This window comes from Leptopilina heterotoma, unplaced genomic scaffold (genome assembly GCF_015476425.1).
Source record: "Leptopilina heterotoma isolate Lh14 unplaced genomic scaffold, ASM1547642v1 Lhet_209, whole genome shotgun sequence".
Classification (NCBI taxonomy): domain Eukaryota; kingdom Metazoa; phylum Arthropoda; class Insecta; order Hymenoptera; family Figitidae; genus Leptopilina; species Leptopilina heterotoma.
The window spans coordinates 1,627,275-1,650,857 of record NW_025110924.1 but is presented as its reverse complement, the minus strand read 5'-3'; the positions used below and the strand labels follow the sequence as shown (position 1 = coordinate 1,650,857).

The 23,583-nt window shown below is 30.5% G+C and overlaps 5 protein-coding genes across 6 annotated transcripts; 4 read left to right on the top strand and 1 right to left on the bottom strand.

The window, feature by feature from the left end:
- The first annotated feature begins 366 nt into the window (after window positions 1–366).
- LOC122501399 (peptidyl-prolyl cis-trans isomerase-like 4) lies at window positions 367–2,466 on the top strand. Its single transcript, XM_043610820.1, has 4 exons — window positions 367–587; window positions 696–1,186; window positions 1,353–1,594; window positions 1,684–2,466. Exons 1-4 carry the CDS (start codon window positions 518–520, stop codon window positions 2,216–2,218), a joined length of 1,338 nt encoding a protein of 445 aa, XP_043466755.1. The 5' UTR covers window positions 367–517; the 3' UTR covers window positions 2,219–2,466.
- LOC122501396 (telomere-associated protein RIF1-like) lies at window positions 2,461–13,043 on the bottom strand. Its single transcript, XM_043610817.1, has 13 exons — window positions 12,856–13,043; window positions 12,481–12,729; window positions 11,867–12,061; window positions 11,493–11,787; window positions 10,486–11,415; window positions 10,210–10,412; window positions 9,957–10,097; window positions 9,718–9,883; window positions 9,438–9,645; window positions 8,749–9,362; window positions 5,617–8,667; window positions 4,281–4,553; window positions 2,461–4,084 (listed from the first exon to the last, which is right to left on the bottom strand). The coding sequence occupies exons 2-13, from the start codon at window positions 12,567–12,569 to the stop codon at window positions 3,272–3,274; spliced, it is 6,978 nt and encodes a 2,325-aa protein (XP_043466752.1). The 5' UTR covers window positions 12,570–12,729; window positions 12,856–13,043; the 3' UTR covers window positions 2,461–3,271.
- A 212-nt stretch (window positions 13,044–13,255) lies between these two features.
- LOC122501397 (mismatch repair endonuclease PMS2-like) lies at window positions 13,256–16,152 on the top strand. The gene is made up of 5 exons (XM_043610818.1): window positions 13,256–13,465; window positions 13,705–13,864; window positions 13,934–15,210; window positions 15,290–15,539; window positions 15,760–16,152. The coding sequence occupies exons 1-5, from the start codon at window positions 13,376–13,378 to the stop codon at window positions 16,083–16,085; spliced, it is 2,103 nt and encodes a 700-aa protein (XP_043466753.1). The 5' UTR covers window positions 13,256–13,375; the 3' UTR covers window positions 16,086–16,152.
- A 322-nt stretch (window positions 16,153–16,474) lies between these two features.
- Window positions 16,475–19,189, top strand: LOC122501398 (arginyl-tRNA--protein transferase 1). Its single transcript, XM_043610819.1, has 8 exons — window positions 16,475–16,732; window positions 17,061–17,187; window positions 17,249–17,385; window positions 17,469–17,866; window positions 18,066–18,221; window positions 18,301–18,473; window positions 18,543–18,804; window positions 18,882–19,189. Exons 1-8 carry the CDS (start codon window positions 16,636–16,638, stop codon window positions 19,026–19,028), a joined length of 1,497 nt encoding a protein of 498 aa, XP_043466754.1. The 5' UTR covers window positions 16,475–16,635; the 3' UTR covers window positions 19,029–19,189.
- An 829-nt stretch (window positions 19,190–20,018) lies between these two features.
- Window positions 20,019–23,580, top strand: LOC122501395 (2-hydroxyacyl-CoA lyase 1). 2 transcript variants are annotated; one of them, XM_043610816.1, is made up of 14 exons: window positions 20,019–20,193; window positions 20,269–20,362; window positions 20,554–20,665; window positions 20,743–20,884; window positions 20,978–21,062; window positions 21,154–21,335; window positions 21,408–21,584; window positions 21,697–21,938; window positions 22,035–22,220; window positions 22,295–22,370; window positions 22,461–22,698; window positions 22,834–22,941; window positions 23,028–23,151; window positions 23,233–23,580. In XM_043610816.1, the coding sequence occupies exons 3-14, from the start codon at window positions 20,615–20,617 to the stop codon at window positions 23,326–23,328; spliced, it is 1,707 nt and encodes a 568-aa protein (XP_043466751.1). In that variant the 5' UTR covers window positions 20,019–20,193; window positions 20,269–20,362; window positions 20,554–20,614; the 3' UTR covers window positions 23,329–23,580. The 2 variants fall into 2 exon arrangements, with proteins under 2 accessions (XP_043466751.1, XP_043466750.1); XM_043610815.1 differs by lacking the exon at window positions 20,269–20,362.
- The last annotated feature ends 3 nt before the right edge of the window (window positions 23,581–23,583 follow it).

The following is a 23,583-nucleotide window of genomic DNA, read 5'->3' as shown; positions in this document are numbered from 1 at the left end:
CCAACTTTTTACGGATACGGGAACAGGGCATGAGAAAGAAAAAGACACAGACAGCTTCTGTCATTTTCTTTTGCATGCCCTGTTCCCGTATTCGTAACGTTCTTCGTTGGCCTTTAGGCTGTGTTTAAAGATGCATTCACACCTTTGTCAGTTGAAAAAAAATTTATTGAAATTAAATTGCGTTCACTGTAAAAGTGTCTCTACACAGCTTGAGTTGCAAGTATTATTTGTCTTGTCTGATTTAAACTATTATTCAATTAACATTTTACATTTATTAATTTACTTTAAGGAAATTAATATGCAATTGATGATTCCACTTTGAATCAAACATAAATACATTTTCAAGCAATTGTAGAAACACCTTTACAGCTGAGTGTATACGATTGGCCGCCGTTCTAAATATTCCATACCCGCAGTTGCACACAGTTGTTTAAACATAAACAACTTTATTGAAAATAAGAGTTTTTAACATTATTCCATATATATCAAATAAAGAAATATATTTTTTTATTATAAAATGGCTGTTGTCATCGAAACAACCATAGGAGATTTTACTGTGGATTTATTCATTAAAGAACGACCTCAAAGTGAGTAAAATACATTTTACATTTATAGTAAAGTTTAGATATTTACAATTTTATGAATTTCATTAATTAAATAATGATTTATAGAATAATCGTAATATTTTATTTCAGCTTGTAAGAATTTTTTAAAATTATGCAAAATGAAATACTACAATTGGAATTTATTTCACTCTGTACAAAGTAATTTCATAGCACAAACAGGAGATCCAACTTCTACTGGAACAGGAGGAGAGAGTGTTTATGGAATGATTTTGGGTGAAAAGGCAAGATATTTTGAAGCTGAGAAAATGCCCAAAATTAAGCACGATAGAGTTGGACTTTTGTCAATGGTTGATTGTGGCAATAACATGTTGGGTTCTCAATTTTTCATTACATTAGCTGCAAACTTGCATTCCTTGGATGGGCAACATTGTGTTTTCGGTGAAATTTCAGAAGGTTTTGAAATCATTTTAAAATTAAATGAAACAATTTGCGATGGAAAGGACAGACCATATCAGGACATTCGAATATCTCATACTGTTATTTTAGTGGATCCATATGATGATCCTGTGGGGCTTTTAATACCAGAGAGAAGTCCCGAACCTCATAAGCAAGTTCTAATGGTAATTTTTTTAAAATAGCTTTAATCAGATTTCATATTTTCATTATAAGTTTAATTTGATAAAATTGTTTACGAGAATTAAATTATTTTCAATATTGAATTCCTCGAGAGAATTTTGTTAATACTTTTATTTATTTAAAAATGACAACGATATTTTTTGATTTTAGAGTGATCGAATCGGCGCTGATGAGTCTATTGATGACACGGAAGGAATGACTGCCGATGAAATTATGGAAATACAAAAAGAGAAAGAGGCAAAGGCACGAGCAACGATATTGGAAATTGTTGGTGATATCCCCGATGCTGATATGGCTCCACCCGAGAATGTCTTATTTGTTTGTAAATTAAACCCGGTTACAAATGATGATGATTTGGAGATTATTTTCAGTAGATTTGGAGATATAGTCGGGTATGTTTGAATTGAAACTTTTTCTTATTTAAATAATATATTTTGCAGAATAATTAATTGAGAAACTTATTATTTGTCATTATTTGCAGATGTGAAGTAATAAGGGACCGTCAAAGTGGTGATTCTCTTCAATATGCTTTCATTGAATTTGGTAACCGTAAAAGTTGCGAAGAGGCTTACTTGAAAATGAATAACGTATTAATCGACGATCGACGAATTCACGTTGACTTCTCACAATCAGTGGCAAAGGTTCGCTGGCGTGGGAAAGGAAAGGGATTTCATTATTTTACGGAGGGAACTGAAAATTACAAAGATCCATCTAGGCAGAAGGGAAAGGAAAAATATCATTCAAATCAAGATATTCGTGAAAGTGCTTCTTCTCATCGTTACAAGGAACAGGAAAGTAGACGTGAATATAAAAAGGAAGAAAAAAAGTCTGATCATAAATGGATGAAGAGTTACAAGAGAAATTCTCACAGCAGTCGATCATCAGAAAAGAGAGAAGAACGTAAATATTCCAGAAGGAGTAAAAGTAGAAGTAGAAGTAGAGAAATGGACAATTATAAAAACTCCCATAAAGATAAATATAAAAGTCACAAGAAAGATAGGACTAGAAGAAAGTGAAAGTAAATAAATTAAAAAAACTTGATGTTATTTTTTACAATGAAATATAGAAAAAGTGTTTTCTCATATTGAAAATATTTTATTGTTTAATATTTAAATATAAAATTTCAATTTAAATAAGGTACGTATATTGATAGTGTTTGATAATTTTATGTATTGTACATACTTTTATAGTTGAAACAAACAAAAATTTAATTTCTTATGTTAGGTGAAAGACAAGATGTAGTAAAGTTACTCAAAACTTTAAATGATGGTTGCTTTATTTTAGTTCTTACTGCTCATGCTGCTGCTGCACAAAATTAAATCTTTAGTTTCACTTATTCAAGAGACATTTTTTTTTAAAATAATACCTAAACAATGTGAGGAAAATAAAAACATTTAATTTTCATATTAAAATAAAGCAAAGTGTTTTGAATTGTACCTCAAAATGTTAACATCTTATATAAGTGTCGATTGTGAAAATATTTACAGAGATCTATAGTTTTAGGTTTTACAAACTTAAAATATTTATACTTAATAGACACTATTCATTCACGATGCGTCAAAAATACAAAATTCAATCTTCACTTGCAATGATAAATTAATGATTTAGTCTTTTTAAAAATAATACCTATTTCCCTTTCTTTCCTTCAAGTTAATTTCGAAAAAACAATCGCACACATTTAGTTCGTAAACTAAAATAAGATATTAAGCAAATAATTTATTTAATGAAACAAAATTCAACAGTCATTCCATTTATAACTAAATCATCTTTAAAACTCTTTAAAAAAAAGAGAATACTATTTTAAATTTTTAAGAAAAATTAATTTTCTAAAACTTATATTTAGATTTTACTACACGTATATAATCTATATATCTAAGAGAATTCATTATTGAAAAGTGGAAAAATAATTTTGAGAAAACAAACAACAAACTTTAAATTTCAAGTCGAAACATTTTTCTAAAATTCCTTTTACAAAAATTGATGAAAAGATAATTTTACATTTTCCCATCTCCTTCTTAAAAATTTATAGTTATTTCGTAAATTCTTTGAAAAGTCATAAAAGTCGAGAATTAACTATCAGTTATTGGAATTTTATTTTTCATGCACTCATAGAAAATGTCCAAAAGTTTATCTGGCTTTAATTTTGTGCTGATAACTTTGAAAAGTCCTAGAAGAACTTTTTCACTTGAGTCATTATCATCTTTCATAGAATCTCTGAAAGCTTCGAGAAGCTTCTCCGGCCTTAAACGTTGTCCAATAGCTCGAATTATTTCTAAAATTTCCGTTTCTGAAGCTTCTTTTTCAACATGACTGAGAGCTGAAGACAATGTCCAGATTTTGTGAAAGACACTCTCCTTTTTCATCTCGGACTGAGCTTTTAAAGTTTGGGCAATAGCGTCATCTGAACTGTTCTGAAGAGCAATGTCAAGAACAATGTGCGAGGGAATAAGCTCGTCATTTGCAACTGTGTGACTTATTAAAAGATCAGCTGGAACACGTTTTAAAAGTCGCGTAAAGTCAGAGAGATCTTCCATGGATTCACTGATTCCCTTCTCCTCTTCATCTTTCAAACTTTTTGAGAGCATTTCAGCGAGTTCCGATGATTTACATTTCTGACATAGAGCATCTTTCAATTCACTCATATCCAATGCACTGAGACAATCGCTGATCTGGATTTTTTTCTTATAGGCACTAAGAACTTTAACGAAAAATTGCTTATCCCCGCTAAATATGTCTGGGAGTTTTAAAAGAACTTTATTTATACCACATGCTTTACAAGCAGATCTCAATGTCATTTCGCTGTGACTTGGCTTCGAATTGATACCAAGCAATCGTAAAGTTTCTGATTCCAGTTCAGTTTCGGGCATATTGCGCATTTTCAACTGAAATTAAAAATTCAATTATCATTTCAATGAAATAAAAATGTTTAGATAATAATAAACAGAAATTGTGACGCGATCTGAAGAAAGGGACCTTAGAAGCAAATCACTTTAAGGTTATGTTGCTTTTACTTTTTTCTTGATTGAAAATGTTTTTTCTTCGGATCGCGTCACAAATAATGTATAAATTTATACATACCTTGAATTGAGCAAGAAGACTTTCGGGAGAGCATCTTCTTGCTGCACTTTCCAGAACCAAATTAACGTCAATTTCATCTAAAAGATCACCCAATTCCATTTGAATAGAAACTGATTTTGACGTTGTTTGTGCTGGAATTTTGGGCAATTGATTTGTTGTTGTTGTTGGAGACAATAACGATCCTTCTTGAGATGTTGGTGACAATTTACAGGTGCTATTATTTGATGATAAAGGAGAAACAATAAACGAGTCTTGTGATTTCTCTGAAGACATCTAAAGAAAAAAAAGGAGAAATATTTAGAAAAGTTTATACAGGGTTGCGACAAAAATTTAATTTTGTTTTTCCCTGACATTTCCCTGATTTCCAGACTTTTTTCTGACTGATTTTGACTTTTTCCCTGACCCTGAAGAATATTTTGATTCACTCCAAAAATTATTTTATACTTAAAAAAATGTTCTATTACATTTATTAACGAATTTCCATTTATTGTAAAATTATTCGAAACAATAAATAACTTCTTTTTTAATTAAATATTTAATCATTATTATTTTTCTATAGGAATTAAGATTTTCAAATTCAAACCTTCTGAAATTCAATAACTTATAAAAAATTGTTATAAAACATGAAGAAATCGATCCCTCCGAGTCTTATGTTTTATAATAAATTTAAGATGACAGAGTGATAAAATCATTATTTTATATCATAAGAATATTGTAACTATAAATTCAAACTTTCAAAGATTTTAATTTAAAACTTTTTTCGAAACTCAATTATTTCTAAAAATTCACGCTACAGTGCTTTTAATATTCAATTATAATTTAAAATTTTAAGTGAAATTCATTTCTTAATCAATTTTTATTTGAATTTTTTTCGAGAATTCAATTATTTAAATAGAAAGATAAAAATAATTGAATAATTCTTAAAATTGAATTTCTATGAAGAATTTTATCAAAATTTTTAAAAATAATTGAATTCTTTTGGCGAATTTAAAAAGTAATTTTAAGAATTGCAATTTTTTATCAGCTTACTTAAAATTGTATAAAAAATCATTTTAAATCTGCGATAATTTACTTTTTTTTACTCAAAAAATTAAAAACATAACCTCAAATTTTTTGCTTCTTAGGTACCTTTTATAATTTATGAGTCAGACAGAAAAATTGAGAAGATTGTTTAAACATTTAATTTTTTCCAGTACTTTTAATAAAATTTTCTGACTTTTCCCTGATTTCCCTGACAAATTCTACTTTCCCTGAATTCCCCGACTTCCCTGATCTGTGGCAATCCTGTTATAATTAAAATTATTTTTTTTATTACGATATTAAAATGTACTCTTACTTGTTCTAAACTATGCTGCTGCTGATCAATGACGCTAGATTTCGTTGTTGTTTTGTCATTCTCAAATTTATACAACACCTTCTTAACAAACAGCACCTTGGGATTTCCTTTAAATGGTATCCTATTAATTTCCCTCTCTGATAATTTTGCTAAATCTCCAACAGTGTGTATTTCCCGACTCGCCAAACACGTTTCCAAGTGATTGACCCACATGGGATTAGCGAGGCTGTCCACAATCATCTTGATAGAATCCTTACAATCTGAAAGCGATGGGAATATCGGATATGTCGAATCGAATGCTTCTGGCTTTGGAAGATTGATAATACTCGACACAGAGTTTTGTGTCTCTTGGCCAATACTTTCGAAAACAGAATCAGTGACTGGCAATGTGTCCTGCTCAGCGTCGGCGATTGTTCTCGTGCTACATCTCATGGGCTTTTCGCAAAAACCTCCGTCGTCCGTCGATTCGAAACTGGAAACATTTTGTACGTCGACTGTATTTTCCAAAGATTCGTTCTTGCTGAAATCTTTATTTGTTGTTTCCGCTAATGAGTCATTCGTTGTATTGAACTTGACAGAGTCAAGAGTCATGATTTGATAGGAAATGTTATTGTCGTCATCGTCTTTCTTGTAAGAAATAGACTGGCTTTCATCGCTTGTATCATTGGCAGCAAACATATCTTCCTGTGTTCCAAATAATTCCTCAGCGAGACTTGATGGATCTGTTTTTTGATCTGTTTCCTGTCTGTTTGAATTGTCGGATGGAATTCTAACGGGGGTGCTACTTTCGGGACAATCGACTTGAATATTCTCATTATCGTTGTCGTGTATTTTCACTATTGACGTTTCTAAATTGTCAATTTGCATCAATTCTTCTGATTTTGCCCCACCATCGGGTGCGAGTTGTTGAATTCCGTTCAAGTCTGCATCAATTGGTGATTTCTCCGTTTTCTCGATTGCCTCAACTTGGAACATTCTTATTCTGCTTTGTCTTGATTTCAGTGGTGTGTCTCGTCGCGTCGAGTGACGAGATGGTCTGCTTATTTTGTGTGGCGATTCCCCGGTGGCAACTTCGTAGCCCATTTTTTGAGAGACTGGTGGATCGGCAAAACTTACTCGTTTTCTTTTGTTCGGAGTTGTCGTTGTGGTTGTCGTTGTTGTTGACTCGACTCCAATAGTGATGTCCATTAAAGATTGATTGTGCCTCTTTAAAATTCCAGCGCTCGGTGATGCTGTTAATGAAGGTGGGTTTGCGCTGGACCATTCGAGAATTGGAAGATCGTGGTCTGTTGTCGGTGAAAGGTCAATTTGTTCTTTTTCATTGGAAATAACGACAACAAGTTTCTCTGCAAGTTTCTCTGAATCGATAGTATTTTTCATTTTTGGGGAAATTTTTTCACCATCGTTTTTCAAACCTCCAAATAATTTCCCAGGTGGTGAGGAACAATAATCACCAGCTTTCATGTTACTAAATATTTTCACCTGTCGAGATCCAAGCTGATTTAGTTTTTCGGACTCCTTTCCTCCAACTTTTTTTACACTGCTATTTTCAGATTCGTGGGTTTTTGCCTTCTGCAATGATTTTTTGATTTCATCTTCAATTTTCATGTCCTTTTCCATTAAACCTTGCTTTGTCACTAATCCCAGCATTTGAGCGGCACGTCCTTGAAGAGGGTAGGCTTTTACTTTAGTCCTCTTGACAATCCCCTTGGGCGAAGAAATATGAACTGTTGTATATTTTACAGACGAGGAAGACGAAGTTGAAGAACATGATGCGACAGCTTGTTTTTTCTCGTCAGAAGAGGGCTGATTTTCAATAACTTGAATGCAATTACTTTCATCCACATCCAACAAAACAGGCTGAAGTTTTGCTGAAGGCTCGCTTGCTTTCTGAGATGAATTCATTTTATTTAATTTAATAAGTAATTCCTTATCATTAACAGAAATAGTTAATTTCGGCTTAGACATTATATCTTGAGTACCTTCAACGACATCCACTTCAATATCTTGAGAATTTTCAATTACACTCGACTCATAATGTAATAGATTGTCTTCATCTTCCGTAGACAATTTATCCTCCAAAACTTTTCGACTTGTTACAATGTCAGCTTTAGATTTTCCAATTATTTTCTGCTTATCATCTTCGCCACTGTCAACTTCCGCTGCCGCCTTTGAATTTCTCTTTGTTCGCTTTTTAACCGAATCTGATTTATTTGATGACTTTTTCGTAGAATCTGATTTCATTTCTGATCTTAATCTTCCTGGTGAATGATTTTTCTTGCAACCAAGGTCCTTACAGGTGCAATCAGTTAATTTAGAACGACGTCTATTTGGCAGGGGTTCAAAAACTGAACGCACCATATCAATTTGCAAGCGAGAAATTTCAGATTTCACTCGTTTATTGAGTATCTCTTCATTTTCAGAGCTCGATTTAATACTTTCGTTATCAGACGATTCAGATGAATGCAACTTTTTTCTCTTTGGATTTCCAGCTACATCTTCATCAGCTTTTCGTTTACCCTTCTTACCAGTTTCCAAATTTGATGTGACAGACTTTAGCTTTGTTTTTGTTTTTGATTGCGGCAAACATTCTTCAATCTTCTTATTAAGATTTTTATTGTCGGAATTCACTTTACGCGCATCATTTCTATTAGAGGAGGAAGTTTGAATTTCAATTTGCTTATTATCGGGACAATCTTGTTGAATTTCAAAATCATCTGCAGAAGAAATTTCCGATTGTTTGGCTTCGATTTCTGTTTTCGATTCAAGTTGTACAGCTGATTCGGAATTAACTTGATCCATTTCGATCGGCTCCTCAAGCAAAGTTTCTTTATTTTCTTTATTTGAATCGCACAGTTCCTTGCTGGAAATTGTCTTGAATTGTTTCTTTTCAAACCATTTTTGTAGCTCCTGTGAATCTTGTGAACCAGATTGTGAAAGATCATTGTACAAAGCAGGAATGTCGTCGCGTCTTTTTTTCAAAATTTCCTTCTGATGGTCCGTTAGACGATTAACATCGAATTTAACATCAGATTTAATCACAACGTAATCCTAAAATAAAAATTCATTCTTTATATTCATATTTTACAGATAATTTAATTCAATTCAATTTTTAAAACTTGAAAAATTTACCTGAGAATCCAAGTCTAAATTAACGTTGCTGCTCTTTTTTAAAGATGTATTAAAAGTAGATGGACTGACAAAATTATCTGATTTTCCTGTTGATTTTCTGTTTAAAAAGCTACCAGCAATTTTTGTGTGTTTTGATTTATTTTCTGCTATTAAATCAATGTTATTTGATGTTTTCGTGAAATTTCCCAACTCTCCCAACAACTTTCTCGATTTTTCGTCAACATTTTCAGCTAGACCTAATATTACCAAAGCCTGGGAAATAATTTCTTGACATGTATGACATAAAGCAAGAACAATACTCTTTTGAAATGACGAAAGTAAATCGTAAGTAAGATTGTTATTTAGTCCTTTGAAAATTGTGACGACTGTATCCCAAGTACTTGCAATTTCTTTCATTAAATTCTCATCAGCTTTCTGTGATAAAATAAATTCAATTGAAGGTCGAATAACTTGTAAATATTGAATTGACTTTTTTCTATCTTGACCGTAAACTGTTATCATAAAAGCGGACAACGATCTTAGAACCATTTCCGCTGCATTAAACTCAGATTCCTTGAATACACATAGCACAAGGTCGTTTATCAGATGAATAATCGTTGGAACCTCGTCAAGACCTGAAAATAAAAAACATATTTATTATAACATTTTACACTACTTGCATTATTTGAGCGACTTAAATAATATCATACCAATTAATGTCTCATAACTGATGTTGGTAATTAAAGAATTTAAACAAGCAGCATAAAGAAGAAGACATCCTTTCTCCTTTTTGAGACAGTTTCTAAGTTTATCCGCCGTTGTCATAATCACTTGATTAGATTTTATTGATGTCTCCAAGTCAACTTGTAAGTCAAATTGTTTATAGGCATTCCACCAAAATGAAGTAATTTTTTGTACCTAGAAAAAGATGGGAAATTTTTTTTACATAATTGAACATCATTATTCGATTAAAGAATTTAATTTACAAACCTGTTTCATATCATTTACAAATAAATGAGAAAAAGGATAAATTAAAATGTCATATATTGCAGAAAAGTTATTTCCAGTTGTGTCTCCGTCATTTAATGTGTGACAATTTTCAAGCCATTTAGTAAGAGCTTCTACCAATACACACCACATATCAATCAACATATTTCTGAAAAAAAAGACTCTTTTATTAATTATGTACATGTAACACATATGTAGTAACAAAAGAAAATCACACTTACACGTTACTTGTTTCAGAATTTTCACTTAATAATTTTTCCAATAACGAATTAAGCATTTTCAGCTTATTTTGTTGAGCATGAGCAATGTTATTATCACTGATAAAATGAAGTACAAGTTTCTTTATTGCTTCACAGCTGTCTCTAAAAACATTGTTAAAAAATTTGTTGAAATTAAAATTTATTTTACATTATCATAGTTTTAGATTTAAATTTTAATAACATGAAAATTCAAAGTAAAACGAAAAATACTTACTTTTTATAGTCATTAAAATTCATCTCCTTTAACAGGGCTGTTATTAAATTTAACAATGTGTCATCAGAGAAAAGGAATTTTTCTGACATTTCGGCAATATTGATCAAAATTACATCGTATAAAAGATTTTTCATCAATGAATTATTCGAAATGTGATGTGTCATTTCAGTGACAACCATTATTAAATCTTTGTAAATTGCATCCTGAAAATTGAATTTCGTATAATTTCCACATTCTTGTACAATATTTAAGGTAAAAACCTTGAGCTATATTTACCTTAATGTCACATCCCTCGAGGTTGGAAATTAGATTCTTCCACAGCATTGTGCTCACTGCATATCGGTTCGATACATCAGTTTCCTCAAATTGACCAAGAATAAGAAGAGCTTCAAAGCAACTGTGAGTAAATGTTTTGTGACTTTCTTGAAAAACTTGACTCGTCACTGCATGAGAAATTCGTTCCTCTAAAACGGGAGTAAACACTCGACTCGTTGAAGACTCTGTACCAGTTAAAAATTGTAACAAAGCGTCAAGAGAAGCTAACTTTGTTTTTTGAAATCTCTTGCCAGGTGATGCGCAAATATCCAGCTTGGACGACAGTAGAGGCGTATCGCCAAGTGGTCCAAAGCAGAAATTCAAGAATGGAATCAACACAGCATTTATCACTTTCGGCAGATCATTGTACACTTTGACAATTAAATGCCACCAGACTTCAAATTTGGCGAGTGCTATCATTTCTGTCTTGCTATTCTTAGCAATAAGTGGTATGCAAAGTAACTTAATTCGTCTCGCACTCGCAAGTTCTTGTGGATCGAGAGCGAAATTGTCCACCAATAATTTCCATGAATAAAAAGCCTGTTTTCGAATATTCGTGTCAGACGATTTAAAGGCCTTCTCTTCGACACTCAGCAAATTATTAATTAAACCAGCTCCTCGATGAAGATCTTTTCCCAAAAGTTGAATACTGTAATTCCACAAAGTTGCCCAATCAAGATAACAAGCTGAAACCAGTAGGCACATTCGATTCCAGTAAATGTCTTGCAACGATTTCTTGTAATTTATCCAGACGTTGGGCAACGATTGACGTACTCTGGATCCCAAGTCAGATAAAATTGCTTTGTAGAACACTTTTGACGCCGATAGTCTCTGATTTTTAAGACCCATGTACACCAATGTTACAATTTTGTCCATAATTAGCGAATCGTACTGAAATATGAAAATTTTATCATTATTCAATTCATTCAATTCATTTAATACATAATTTAAAAAATTTGTTTCATTACCATTTGAATTTGCTGCGGAGAAATTACTTGAATATTCTTGTAAATTTTAGATAAAAAATCAAAGGACAGTGTAACAATTTTTGATTCCAATTTTTCATCTTCAGTCAGCGATTTATTTTCGTATTCAATTAATTTTTCTAAATTATCTTCATTGGTAGCCGGCGAAAGCCAGGTCATCGCTTCAATGTCGATTGATTTCAAGCAATCATTAATAAAATTAATTGCTTGTACATCGTTGGCAAGTATCGTCACTACTTTGTCATCAAATTTATCCAAAATTGAAAATAATCTAATCCTATTTTTTTAAGGAAATAATTATTAAAAGAGTTAATTTGTTTTTCTTTAAATTAAATAGAGAAGCATAATCTTCTTACCTGCTTTTCTTTGAAGTAATCTGTTGTGCAGATTGTATAAAATTTGGTTTTGTATACTTTTCATCTTGAATAATGATGCTGAGAGTACAGCAAGCTTCCTGCTGTATTGCATCGTCACAATTTATTAATATTTTGTACAAAGCAATAAAATCATCGTCCGTTATACTCTCTGGTATTTTGCCTTTTGCAAAATTACTGCAAAAAATAAATTATGCATTAAATATATTATAAAATTGAACTATTATTAATAAACATATAATTAAATTGTAAGTAATGTATATTATCAGATATATTTATTATTAAGGTCTTTTATTTATATTTCACATTCTACTATTAAGTATTTAATTTTAGTTTTATATTAAAGACAAGAATGTACTAGATATAATATTAAATCTAGTCATTGAACTTTAGTAGAGGATCTTATGTAATAAATAAGAATATTCAACTCAATAGTATTATTTATAATTATTGCAAAGATGAAAAGTACCGTTTCCGATTTGAATTGCCTACATATTTTTGACTTGTACTCCTTTCAGCCAATGAAAAAAAGTTCTAAAAATCGATAATCACTCAAACTGAAAATCAACAATAGTTTTGTCACAAAATTATTATACCTTCGAAATTGCTTCAATGCTGAACATTTTTCCTCCGCAGTCTTGATTCCATTAAGGATTTTTATTAATTCTGGTATTGTGCAAGCCATTTTTGTTACATAGAAATTTTGCTCATCATCTCATTCCCAATTAGTCTTGATAAATTTTTATAAAGCACAAATTATCCAGGATCTCGATATATTATTGGCGAACTTAATGTTACATTTTTTTTATGTAACTTACTCTATTAATAATTTTTTTTACGTATAACTGCAAAAATACACTGTTTTAAAAAGGAACGCAAAAGAATAAAAGCCTAGTCTTACGGTTACACACTTCAGGCGTCGTACTTAAGCAATCTAAATCGTTGTATTACGATCTTTCAATCAAACTCACCGCACACTATTGATATTTGCTTTCTTAAAATATCTTAATTGAAATGATTGCTATACTTTTAAATAGGCGGTAAATTGTTGATTAGAAGAGAAAAAATCAACTCGAGTACAAGTGGAGGAAAGCCGCAAAAATTTCCTGTTTCTCACATCGGCGTGCGTTCGGCGCGAAATCCTGTGAACAATAGAGTATCAGGGAGGGGAAGATCATTTTATGGGTTTCTCTCTCTCTCTCTCCCTCTCCCCAGGAAAGGAAAAAAAATTATAAAGGTTAGTTCAGAATTGTAGAAATTTCTAAACTTTCTAAAGGTGCGCTCGGCAGAAAACGTAAAAGCCGAACAACGTGAGATTGCACCCTTATTCGTCTACATTACCATGACAACCGCGCGGGCATGCAGAAAAGTGTGACTGCACCTTTACTTAATTTTATCAACAAAGAAAAACCGGTAGTCCGGTACTACTTTCATGTTATTTTTTTATAAAGATAAAAATAATTTTTAATAATTGTTTTAATCTTGAAAATAATGAGTGACGAACCCCAAAGCACAACTGATGCTTCTAAAAAAATTAAGTCTATTAATAAAGAAGCAGTTCATCAAATATGCTCTGGTCAGGTAAATATTTTTAATTGATTTTTACTATTTATAAAAATAATTGAATTGTTCCGAAGAATTAAATGAATTTTTTGTTAATATTTAAAAATTTGAATTTTTCCGAGGAATTTAATTAAAATTGTTTTTGAAAATAATTAAATTTTTGTAAAGATTTTACTATTTAAGAAAATAATTGAATTAGAAGGATTTATTAATATTTTAGAAAATAATTGACTTCTTTCGTGAACTTGTTTTTGCAGGTGGTTTTTGATCTTGCAATTGCCGTAAAAGAATTAGTGGAAAATAGTTTGGACAGTGGTGCTACAACTATTGAAGTTAAACTCATAGATTATGGGAAATCATGTATTACAATATGTGACGATGGATCTGGAATTTTAGAATGCGACTTTGAGGAGTTGTGTAATTATTATTAACCTTTCTAATTATATATCACTTAATATTTCTTTTAATAAAATAATAATTTTTCAGGTCTCAAGCATCACACATCGAAATTGAAAGATTTTTCAGACCTTACCAGTATTGACACATTTGGTTTTCGAGGCGAAGCATTGAGCTCATTATGCGCTCTTGGAGATGTTACAATTATCACCAAACATTCAACTTGCGAGCACACTTTTACACTGACATTCGATAAAAATGGAAAATTAACGAGTAAAGAAGAAAGTCCTCATAAGCAAGGAACAACAGTTCATGTGAAAAATATTTTTAAAACACTACCAGTTCGATTAAAGGAATTCGAAAGGAATATAAAAAAGGAATTTTCCCGTGTTGTTCAGGTTTTGTATGGCTATTGTCTAGTTTCGGTTGGTGTTAAAATAAAGTGCACGAATTCTATCGGAAACAAACCTCCAATTCTCATTGTCTCTACAAATAAAGCAAGTAAAGTTCTCGAGAACGTCAAATCGGTATTTGGCGTTAAAGCCATTGATGGTTTAAAGGAAATCGTCATGGAATTTCCAAATGAAGAAATTTTAGAGGAATATAAATTGCCTTTGAATATCCCGATTGATTTCACATGGGAGTGTTACGTGAGTAATTCCAATCACAATGTAGGACGTTCTTGTCCTGATCGACAGTTTTTTTATGTAAATGGTCGACCTTGTGATCTTACGAAAATCAGCAGGCTCATCAATCACACATATCATAAATATAATAATAAACAGTATCCTTTTGTTTTCTTGAATTTGAAACTCAAACAAGATTGTGCTGATGTCAATGTTACACCTGATAAGAGAAAAATATTTTTCACTCAAGAACAATTGATTCTCGCGACACTCAAAACTAATTTGCAACGGGAATGGGAAAGTTCTCAACAAATATTTTCATTGTCAACTGATTATAATTCAATTAAGAAAGGAAGAAGTAAGAGGAATATTTCTCCTGTCAACGATTCTTTTCCCTCACCAAAAAGACACCAGTTTTCGAATTTAAAAAAAGAGAGCAAAGATATAAATGATCAGAATAATGAAAATGAACAATTTGAACAATTTCAAAATCCATCAAAAGAAAAGAAAAAAGTAATCAATTTAAAAGAGTTGGAGTTAATGGTAGTTAGAGATTCAACTATCATGAAAATGGAAACCACCTTAGAAAGAATTCGTAATAAATTACAAACGCAAAAAGAACAAAAAGAACCAGATGAGACGAAATTAAAAAGAATGAAATATAAAATACAACTGAGCCAAAAAAATGAAGATGCTGAAAAGGAGCTTGAGAAAGAACTAACTAAAGATTCTTTTAAAAATGTAATTATTAAATTATGTACCATTATTATTAAGTTTTTATTTCATTAATTTTTAATTAATTAATTTTCATTAATTTCAGATGCAAATTATAGGACAGTTCAATTTAGGTTTCATAGTGACTAAGCTCGACAGCGATTTATTTATCATTGACCAGCATGCTAGTGATGAAAAATTTCGATTCGAAAAACTAAACAACGAAACTAAATTAAAAACTCAATTATTAATTGTTCCAAAACTTTTGAATCTTTCTACTCTTAATGAAACAATTTTAATTGACAATCAAACTATATTTGAAGATAATGGATTTTCATTTGCAATAAATCGTGAAGGTAAATGCATTTATATTTTTAATACACTTTAAACCATCTTGACTCATAATTCTGATAAGATTTTACTTTATATAATTTTACCGAGTTTATAAGAAGAGCCGAATTTAAGTTAATATTTGAAAACTTAAAATTAAACTTATCAGAATTATCTGCAAGTGTCATGTAAAAAAGAATAAATTTTCATTTCTATGTTTAATTCCATTGAACTGAAAATAATCAGCAAGTCAAGGTCATCGAGTAAAATTAATTGGAATGCCTGTAAGTGGTGGATGGCAATTTGATGAACAGGACATCGAGGAATTAATTTTTCTTATTAAAGAAGATGGTCTTGGAGATAGTGGAATTTTTCGAATACCACGACCAAGTAGAATAAAACAAATGCTTGCTTCAAGAGCATGTCGCAGCGCAGTTATGATTGGAAAAACTTTAAATCCAATTGAAATGCATAAAATTGTAACTCAAATGTCAACGATGAAGAATCCTTGGAATTGTCCTCATGGTCGACCAACTATTAGACATTTATTTTCTCAATGCTTTCTAACCTGATGAATATTTTATATATTTTATATATTTTATACATTTTATAAATTAATAAATTAATAATTTGAGTAAATTTTTTATATTTTATATTAACAGGATAAGTTTTATTTTATCTAAAAATCTTAATGCTCCTTTAATACATATACTAAATGTAAAATGAAAGACTTTTTTCAATAATTATATTTAGCTTATTTTTTAAATATTTAAATAATTCAAATTGACAGGAGGTTGATTTATTTAAATAATAAGGTGATTCTGCAATAATATGTGTCAAAGCAGAAAGCACTATGCTTCTGTTCCCGTGTGAAGTCACCTTTACTCTTGAAAATTAGAAACTTGACCAAAACACCGGAGGTGAAGCACCTTTAGCATTGATTAAAAAATATATGTTTCTATTGTGGATTAAACCTCAGTCACTAGCCTGATTTGGCCTGATTGTCATTTTGAGCCATGTGCCAATCGTATGTAATTGTTCTGTATTTTTTGTATATAATATAAATAATAATAGCGACTCTGTGAAAAACATAAATAATTGGTGATTAAATTGGCGACTATCATGGCATCAATATCTTGTAGTATTGTGAAATACCACTCTGAACAAACTGATTACAGATGTGGTTATTGTAAGAATCCAAATAGTAACTTCAGTCACGGTATGTTTTGGAAATTGTTTCTTTCTATATGCATGTGACGACAAGTTCTCTGAAGAAAAGCGCAACTTAAGAAGCAAACTAATTCTAGGTTATGTTTATGATATAGTTTATAGATTAAAATTTTCATTTTAATATTATGTAAACTCGAATCAAGTTTTTATTGATTATTTTCGATCTAATACAGTGTTTAAACGCCAATGGTTTGCATTAATAGTTGATTTGCTTTTTGTATTTCTATTTGAAAAATTACAAACATAACCTGAAACTGTTAATTTCTATTATATTTTTATTTTCAAGGAAAAATTTATATTATTGAATTTTGCTGCAGGAATGTGGGCTCATACATTAACTGTACAAGACTATCAGAATTTAATTGACAGAGGTTGGAGAAGAAGTGGAAGTTATTGCTATAAACCAGTAATGGACAAAATTTGTTGCCCAGCGTATACGATAAGGTAGAGTGTATATTTTATTTAAAATATTAAACATATTAAAAGAAAAAAAACTTATTAACAGATGTGATGCATTAAACTTCAAAATTTCCAAGTCCCAAAAGAAAATACTTAATAGAATGTCAAATTTTCTAAAGAATAAATTAAGCAAAGAGGAAAAAATGTCTCATACAAATACAGACATTCATCACGATAAATTATGTAAGTTATAATTAATAATTGAACCTTTATTTTTTACCGCAATATATTTCTTATAAAAATTTTATTCACGAATATATTTACAGCCAAAATTCCTCATGCAACAATAGAGGACTCTAAAATATGTAAAATAAGTAAAATCATTGCACCTTGTGAAATTAATAAAAATTCATTGCCATCAGAATCAAGTAAGAATTCTTTTAGCATAGAGAAAAAAGAGGTAAAAGACAGTATTGCATCAAGCTCAGGCAGTAAATTATTAGCCGATAAAGATGTCAAAGCAAATAAAACAAAACTTGAACATAATCCACAAAAAAAAGCAAAAATTTTACGCTTAGAAAGAAAACAAAATAAATTACTATCGCAAGGAAAATCGACATCTGAAATTCAAACTATATTATCCGAGTCGAAACAGCAACAAAATTCCAGTAAAACTTTGGAACAGTTTTTCAGTGAATTAAATAGCGAAATGAACAAATTGGAGGTAATCATAACGCATATATATATAATAAAAAAATGTAAAAAAATTGAACGAGTCGAAAAAACAACTTTATAAAAGAGTCAGTTTTTTCGATTTTCTCATTATTAGGTACAAAAAAAAGCTATTTCTGTATAAGATTTGTCATTAATAGACATACACTTTATTCTATTTATTTTACTGACTAGAAAAATGTATTTGACAGTTAAAATTAATTCGAGTAATGTCGGACGAATTTCTTAAAACTCTCGATGAAAGTGCAAATCTTTACAAAAAATATCAAATGACAATTCATAAGGATGATCCAGAAGACTGTGATAAATCGTCATTTTATAAATTTCTCGGCAAGAATTCTTTACAGGTATAATTATTATTTTTTCTTTAGATAAATTTCTTTTAGCAACAACTGATAAAGTGGTTATAATGAAGCAATTTTTAAGGAATGGCGTCCAGAAAATGGTCCACTTCAAGGGTATGGCTCCTTTCATGATCAGTATTGGTTAAATGGAAAGTTAATTGCCGTCGGTGTAATAGACATTTTACCTGCTTGTGTCTCTAGTGTGTATTTCTATTACGATCCCGCCTACTCTCATCTTTCTCTAGGAACTTTCAGGTATTAATTTACAGATATTGTTTGCAATTTAACAATATTTGCAATTTTAAATCATGAAATTTATTTCAGCTCATTGCGTGAGATTTTCTTAACCAGACAGTTGAATGAAACCGTGCCGAATCTCAAATATTATTACATGGGATTTTACATACACATTTGCCCGAAAATGAGATACAAGTCGAAAATGGTTCCATCGAAACTTTTGTGTCCGGAAACTTACGTGTGGTGTGACATTGAAAAGTGTCTATTGAAATTGAATGTCAATAAGTACAGTCGACTGAATGAGGATTTAAAGGCAATTGATGAAAATGGTATTGTAAACATAGACGAGGTAAAGTAAACTGATTTTTTATTCACTCCTCGATAAATTAATTGCGGATAGTCGTGCAAATGTCAACATTTTTTTAGGTTCTACTTCTGTATCGAGAGCAAGCTATGTTGTACAAAACGTATAGAACAATGTTGCCTAGATGTCGAGATGAACATGAGATTTCAGAATATGCAGCTCTAGTAGGAATGAAATGTGCCAAGAGTATTCTTTTGTATCGCAAATAATAATTTTACAACCTTGCCTTATTTGTAGTTGACAATTTGAAAAATTCTTTTTTTTTTTTATTAAAAATTATAATCATTTTTATCATTATAATTTCGGTACAACATTATTTGCATTATTTCTAGCTTTCAAATTTTAAATAAATTAAGAATTCTCAAGTCAACTTTTTTTTATTTTAACAAATTTAAAACCTTTTTTTTCCAACATTGCTTATACATAACATACTTTAATGAATTTCAATTGCAATAAGTCAGTAAAAAGAGAAAAATTTTTTACATTACTTATGCTGATAAAATAAATAAAAAAATGTCTATTTCGAAACTGTTATTAGGGCTCGAACTAGGTTTGTAAATCCCGTAAAAGTCCTTAACTTTGCTTAAAGGCTGTAAAAGTCCGTTTTTTTAAAAAAGGTCCGTAAAGTCCGCAATTTGATTCAAAAATAATGAAAAGTTCGTTAAAAATCTCAAATGTGTAATTTGATAAAAATAAATTCGATCAAAAGATAAAAAAAACAAAAAATCTTATGTCCTATTTATCTAATTTATTTTTATCAAATTACACATTTATGGAAAGAAATTCTCTTTTCAATTTAACATTAAAAATTCTATTAGGTAAATGAAATGTAAAGGCGCTCTCACAGCTAGTAGGCAGCATACAAATTTGAATTTACTGTCTCTTTCACTCTAATTGATTTTCTCTCTTACTCCAATTACTGCCTGCGCAGGCAGGCAGAGCTGTGAGAGCTCCATAAGGGAATTTTCTTTAATTATATTGTATTTAAATTATTTTCACCGCGCACTCAAACGACGAGACAATTGATATATCGATTAAAGGCGCACTCACAGCTTTGGTGGAGCAACTAGAGTAAGGGAGAGAAAACATATAGTTTGAATTGTCTAACTCTCTTACTCTTATGTAATTACCATGACAACCTGCAGGCAGGCAGCAACCAAAGGTGTGAGTGCGCCATAATATCGAATATGGTTTAAAAAATATGGTGACGTTGTTATTGTTGTTGTGCCGACAACACTATAGGTATACTTGCAAGCTTAAAGAAAGCAATTATATTATATACAATATAATAAATATACGTATTCACGTAAAAACAGCTTTTCTAAATATAATATACAGTGAAAAAAAATCTGCCTTAGTAACGTTAATATTCAGGTATTTATTTGTAGCTATAAATATTATAATTATAGACAATAATATTTTTTTTTAATTATATCATATTTGTTTAAGATTTGTTCTCTAAATGTCAACTCTTTTTTAAATTCTTTATAATAAGCATAATATTAAAAGAGGAATACATAATTTAAAACTATTTTTACATAAAGTAAGTATTTTTCAAAATTATATACCTTTTCTAAACATAATTTTTATTTATTTAAGATTACATAGATTATATTTTTATATAACAGAGAATTAATAATCAAATGCAAAGTTCAAAGTTCGGATACAAAGTTACGCATGAATGTTGTCAATATACTTATTGCATATTGTAACGTTTCATTCTTTTCACATTAGAATATTAGATATTATCATCTGACTCGATTTCGAACCTTGGAATAAACAATAGACTGACAATATGACGGAAAAAAATGGCAATCTAATAATGGCTGAATCTCTAAAGGAACAGGTAAATATTTTTTGTCCACTACTATATAAAAGACGATTCTATTTTGCTTATGGTTTTGAATTTCTTTTTAATTTTAGGGAATAAAATACGTTTTCGGTATAATGGGTCATCCGGTAATTGAACTGGCTTTAAACATACAGTCAGTGGGTATTGAGTATTTAGGTTTCAGGAATGAACAAGCAGCGTGTTATGCCGCTCAGGCATATGGCTATTTGACAAGTAATAAACATTATTTTCATCCAAAACAAGAAGACTAGATCCAAAACAATTATTTTAGAATGCATTTACATTCTTTTTTGTTTTGCTTAAAAGGGAAACCAGCGGCTGTTTTATGCGTGTCGGGACCTGGACTACTACATGTTATTGGTGGTATGGCGAATGCACAAATTAACTGTTGGTATGTTTTCAAATGAATTGTAGTGTTCTATAGTGTTTGTATAGTTCTTAATTGTTTTTTTTTCCTCTTAATTCTTTGCTTGAACAATTAGGCCACTTTTAGTGTTGGGCGGATCGTGCCCAACTGATCATGAAGGAATTGGTGGATTTCAAGAATGCCCGCAAGTTGAAGCATGTCGTCTCTATTGTAAATACGCAGCACGACCTCCAACTGCAAATTTAATACCCTCACATGTTGAAAAGGCAGTGAGACTTGCAACGTATGGTAGACCAGGTTGGTGATTAAATTCTTGTGCAATGCGAAAATTAACGTTACATTTCTATATTTTATTCTATATTTTAAAAGGTGCGGCATATATCGACTTACCTGCCACTCTACTTCAACAGAAAGTTAATGAGCAGAGTATCATGAAAATTCCACAGTGCCCACCACCTCCTCTTATTTATCCTCAATTCGAATTAATTGAGAAAGCTGCTGCTTTAATTATTGCTGCTAGAAAACCTCTAGTAATAATCGGCAAAGGTGCGTAATTCTTTTATTTTCATTGAAGAAAGAATGTCAGTTTGATACTGTTTTTAGGATTTTTCATTTTTAAATTTGCTGCTGAATTATTATAATTATTATAATTATTCAGGAGCTGCTTATAGCCATTCCGAAAAGCAGATACAGGAATTAATTTCCTCAACTGGTTTACCATTTCTCCCTACTCCAATGGGTAAGGGAGTCGTACCAGACGAAGACATACATTGTGTATCAAGTGCCAGGACAGCTGTTTTACAAAATTGTGATGTGATATTGCTGTTGGGTGCTAGATTGAATTGGATGTTACACTTTGGTCGTCCACCAAGGTTTCAAAGTGATGTTCAAATTATTCAGGTTGCAAAACAGTATAGTTTTACAGAAAATCTTACTCAAAAATTGGAGAATGAACATACGAATAATAATTTTTAAAGTTTGTTACTTGATTTACAGATAGATATTTGCGCAGAAGAATTACATAATTCAGTTCCAGGAAGTGTGGCTATTCAATCTGATATTATTCCAGCTGTCAAAGAGCTTACCAGTCTACTTAAGAGAAAAAATTATTGTATGAGTAAGAGCAATCCTTGGTGGAGGAAACTTATTTTGTTTAGTGAAAAAAATCGAGAAGTTATTCACGTGAGTAAAATTTTGATAGAAAATGTTTTTTCATAACTGTTGAAAAGGTATTTTTATACTCCGTATTTGTTTAGAAATTATCTTTGGACACTTCGGTACCCTTGAACTATTATACAGTCTTCAGAGAAATTCAAAATATGCTGCCGAAAGGTACTTATTAATAATTAATTAACTTATTAATACTTGATTATATTTTCTATTTTATGAAAATTTAATTTAATAATTATATTGTATTTGCAGATAGTATAATTTGTTCAGAGGGGGCCAATACCATGGACATCGGTCGAACAATGCTGCTCAATAATTTACCAAGGCACAGATTAGATGCTGGAACTTTTGGCACTATGGGAGTTGGTCTAGGTTACGCAATAGCTGCTGCTCTTTATTGCAAAGACAGTGCTCCTCATAAGAAAGTTATTTGCATTGAAGGAGATAGTGCTTTTGGTTTTTCTGGTATGGAGGTAGAGACTATGTATAGGTACATTTTGGAAAATGATAATTATTTATTTAATACGTTGATTTAACGCTTAAATGATTTTCTCACCTATATTAATTACAATTCTCAATCGAGTGAAAAAAATTATACAGTAATTTTTCTACTGCAAATTTTCAGATATAAACTGCCAATTATCATTATTGTGATAAATAATAATGGAATTTACGGTGGATTGGACACTGAAACTTTCCGTCAAATTCAGCAAAGTGGAGCACCGACACAAGTGTATGGCCCCTACAATTGATTTTAATTACATAAATTAATAAATTTGTATGGTAATTGAATTTAATGTTTGTTTTAATAATTCGTAGAATTCCACCGTTCGCATTGACTTGCGAAGTGCATTACGAGAAAATAATGGAAATGTTTGGGAAACAGGGTCACTACTGCACTACAGTTGAACAGATTCAGAAATCTTTGAATTATGCATTACAAGTGAGTAAAAAAATTTTTCTTTACTATAGTATAGTTTAACAAACAAGCCACATTCTGTACAGAGATTTTATTTAATTTCAGCTTAAAAATGAACCATCATTAATCAATATTATGATTAATCCTCAGGCTGACAGAAAAGAACAAAAATTTAATTGGTTAACTGAATCAAAGCTTTAAAATTTATTTTTCTTACATATAAATTATGTATAATAGAAAACTAAATATATAATATATATTTTGAAAAATATATTCTTACCGTTAAGAAGAAACTATTTTCAGAGTAAATAATTATTGGAATTTTAAAAAGATCAGTTTTATTTTAATCTACTATTATTCGTTTCTATTTCCAATTGTATTATATCAAGTGGTTTTATTTGTGAAGAAACAGCTTTTGTAAGCAGGTAAAAATAAAAAAATGTTATGTTTTAATTT

Excerpts from the sequence above, each read along its gene's own strand:
- LOC122501399 (XM_043610820.1), top strand. The coding sequence starts at position 518 with ATGGCTGTTGTCATCGAAACAACCATAGGAGATTTTACTGTGGATTTA. Across the intron at positions 1,187-1,352 it reads CTCATAAGCAAGTTCTAATG|AGTGATCGAATCGGCGCTGA; the intron begins GTAATTTTTTTA and ends TTTTGATTTTAG. Across the intron at positions 1,595-1,683 it reads AGATTTGGAGATATAGTCGG|ATGTGAAGTAATAAGGGACC; the intron begins GTATGTTTGAAT and ends CATTATTTGCAG.
- LOC122501396 (XM_043610817.1), bottom strand. The coding sequence starts at position 12,569 with ATGGCTTGCACAATACCAGAATTAATAAAAATCCTTAATGGAATCAAG. Across the intron at positions 11,416-11,492 it reads CTCCGCAGCAAATTCAAATG|TACGATTCGCTAATTATGGA; the intron begins GTAATGAAACAA and ends TTCATATTTCAG. Across the intron at positions 4,554-5,616 it reads AGCAGCATAGTTTAGAACAA|ATGTCTTCAGAGAAATCACA; the intron begins GTAAGAGTACAT and ends TTTTTTCTTTAG.
- LOC122501397 (XM_043610818.1), top strand. The coding sequence starts at position 13,376 with ATGAGTGACGAACCCCAAAGCACAACTGATGCTTCTAAAAAAATTAAG. Across the intron at positions 13,466-13,704 it reads ATCAAATATGCTCTGGTCAG|GTGGTTTTTGATCTTGCAAT; the intron begins GTAAATATTTTT and ends TTGTTTTTGCAG. Across the intron at positions 15,211-15,289 it reads CTAAAGATTCTTTTAAAAAT|ATGCAAATTATAGGACAGTT; the intron begins GTAATTATTAAA and ends CATTAATTTCAG.
- LOC122501398 (XM_043610819.1), top strand. The coding sequence starts at position 16,636 with ATGGCATCAATATCTTGTAGTATTGTGAAATACCACTCTGAACAAACT. Across the intron at positions 17,188-17,248 it reads TGCCCAGCGTATACGATAAG|ATGTGATGCATTAAACTTCA; the intron begins GTAGAGTGTATA and ends ACTTATTAACAG. Across the intron at positions 18,222-18,300 it reads TCGGCAAGAATTCTTTACAG|GAATGGCGTCCAGAAAATGG; the intron begins GTATAATTATTA and ends GCAATTTTTAAG.
- LOC122501395 (XM_043610815.1), top strand. The coding sequence starts at position 20,615 with ATGACGGAAAAAAATGGCAATCTAATAATGGCTGAATCTCTAAAGGAA. Across the intron at positions 22,699-22,833 it reads GAGGTAGAGACTATGTATAG|ATATAAACTGCCAATTATCA; the intron begins GTACATTTTGGA and ends GCAAATTTTCAG. Across the intron at positions 22,942-23,027 it reads AGTGGAGCACCGACACAAGT|AATTCCACCGTTCGCATTGA; the intron begins GTATGGCCCCTA and ends AATAATTCGTAG.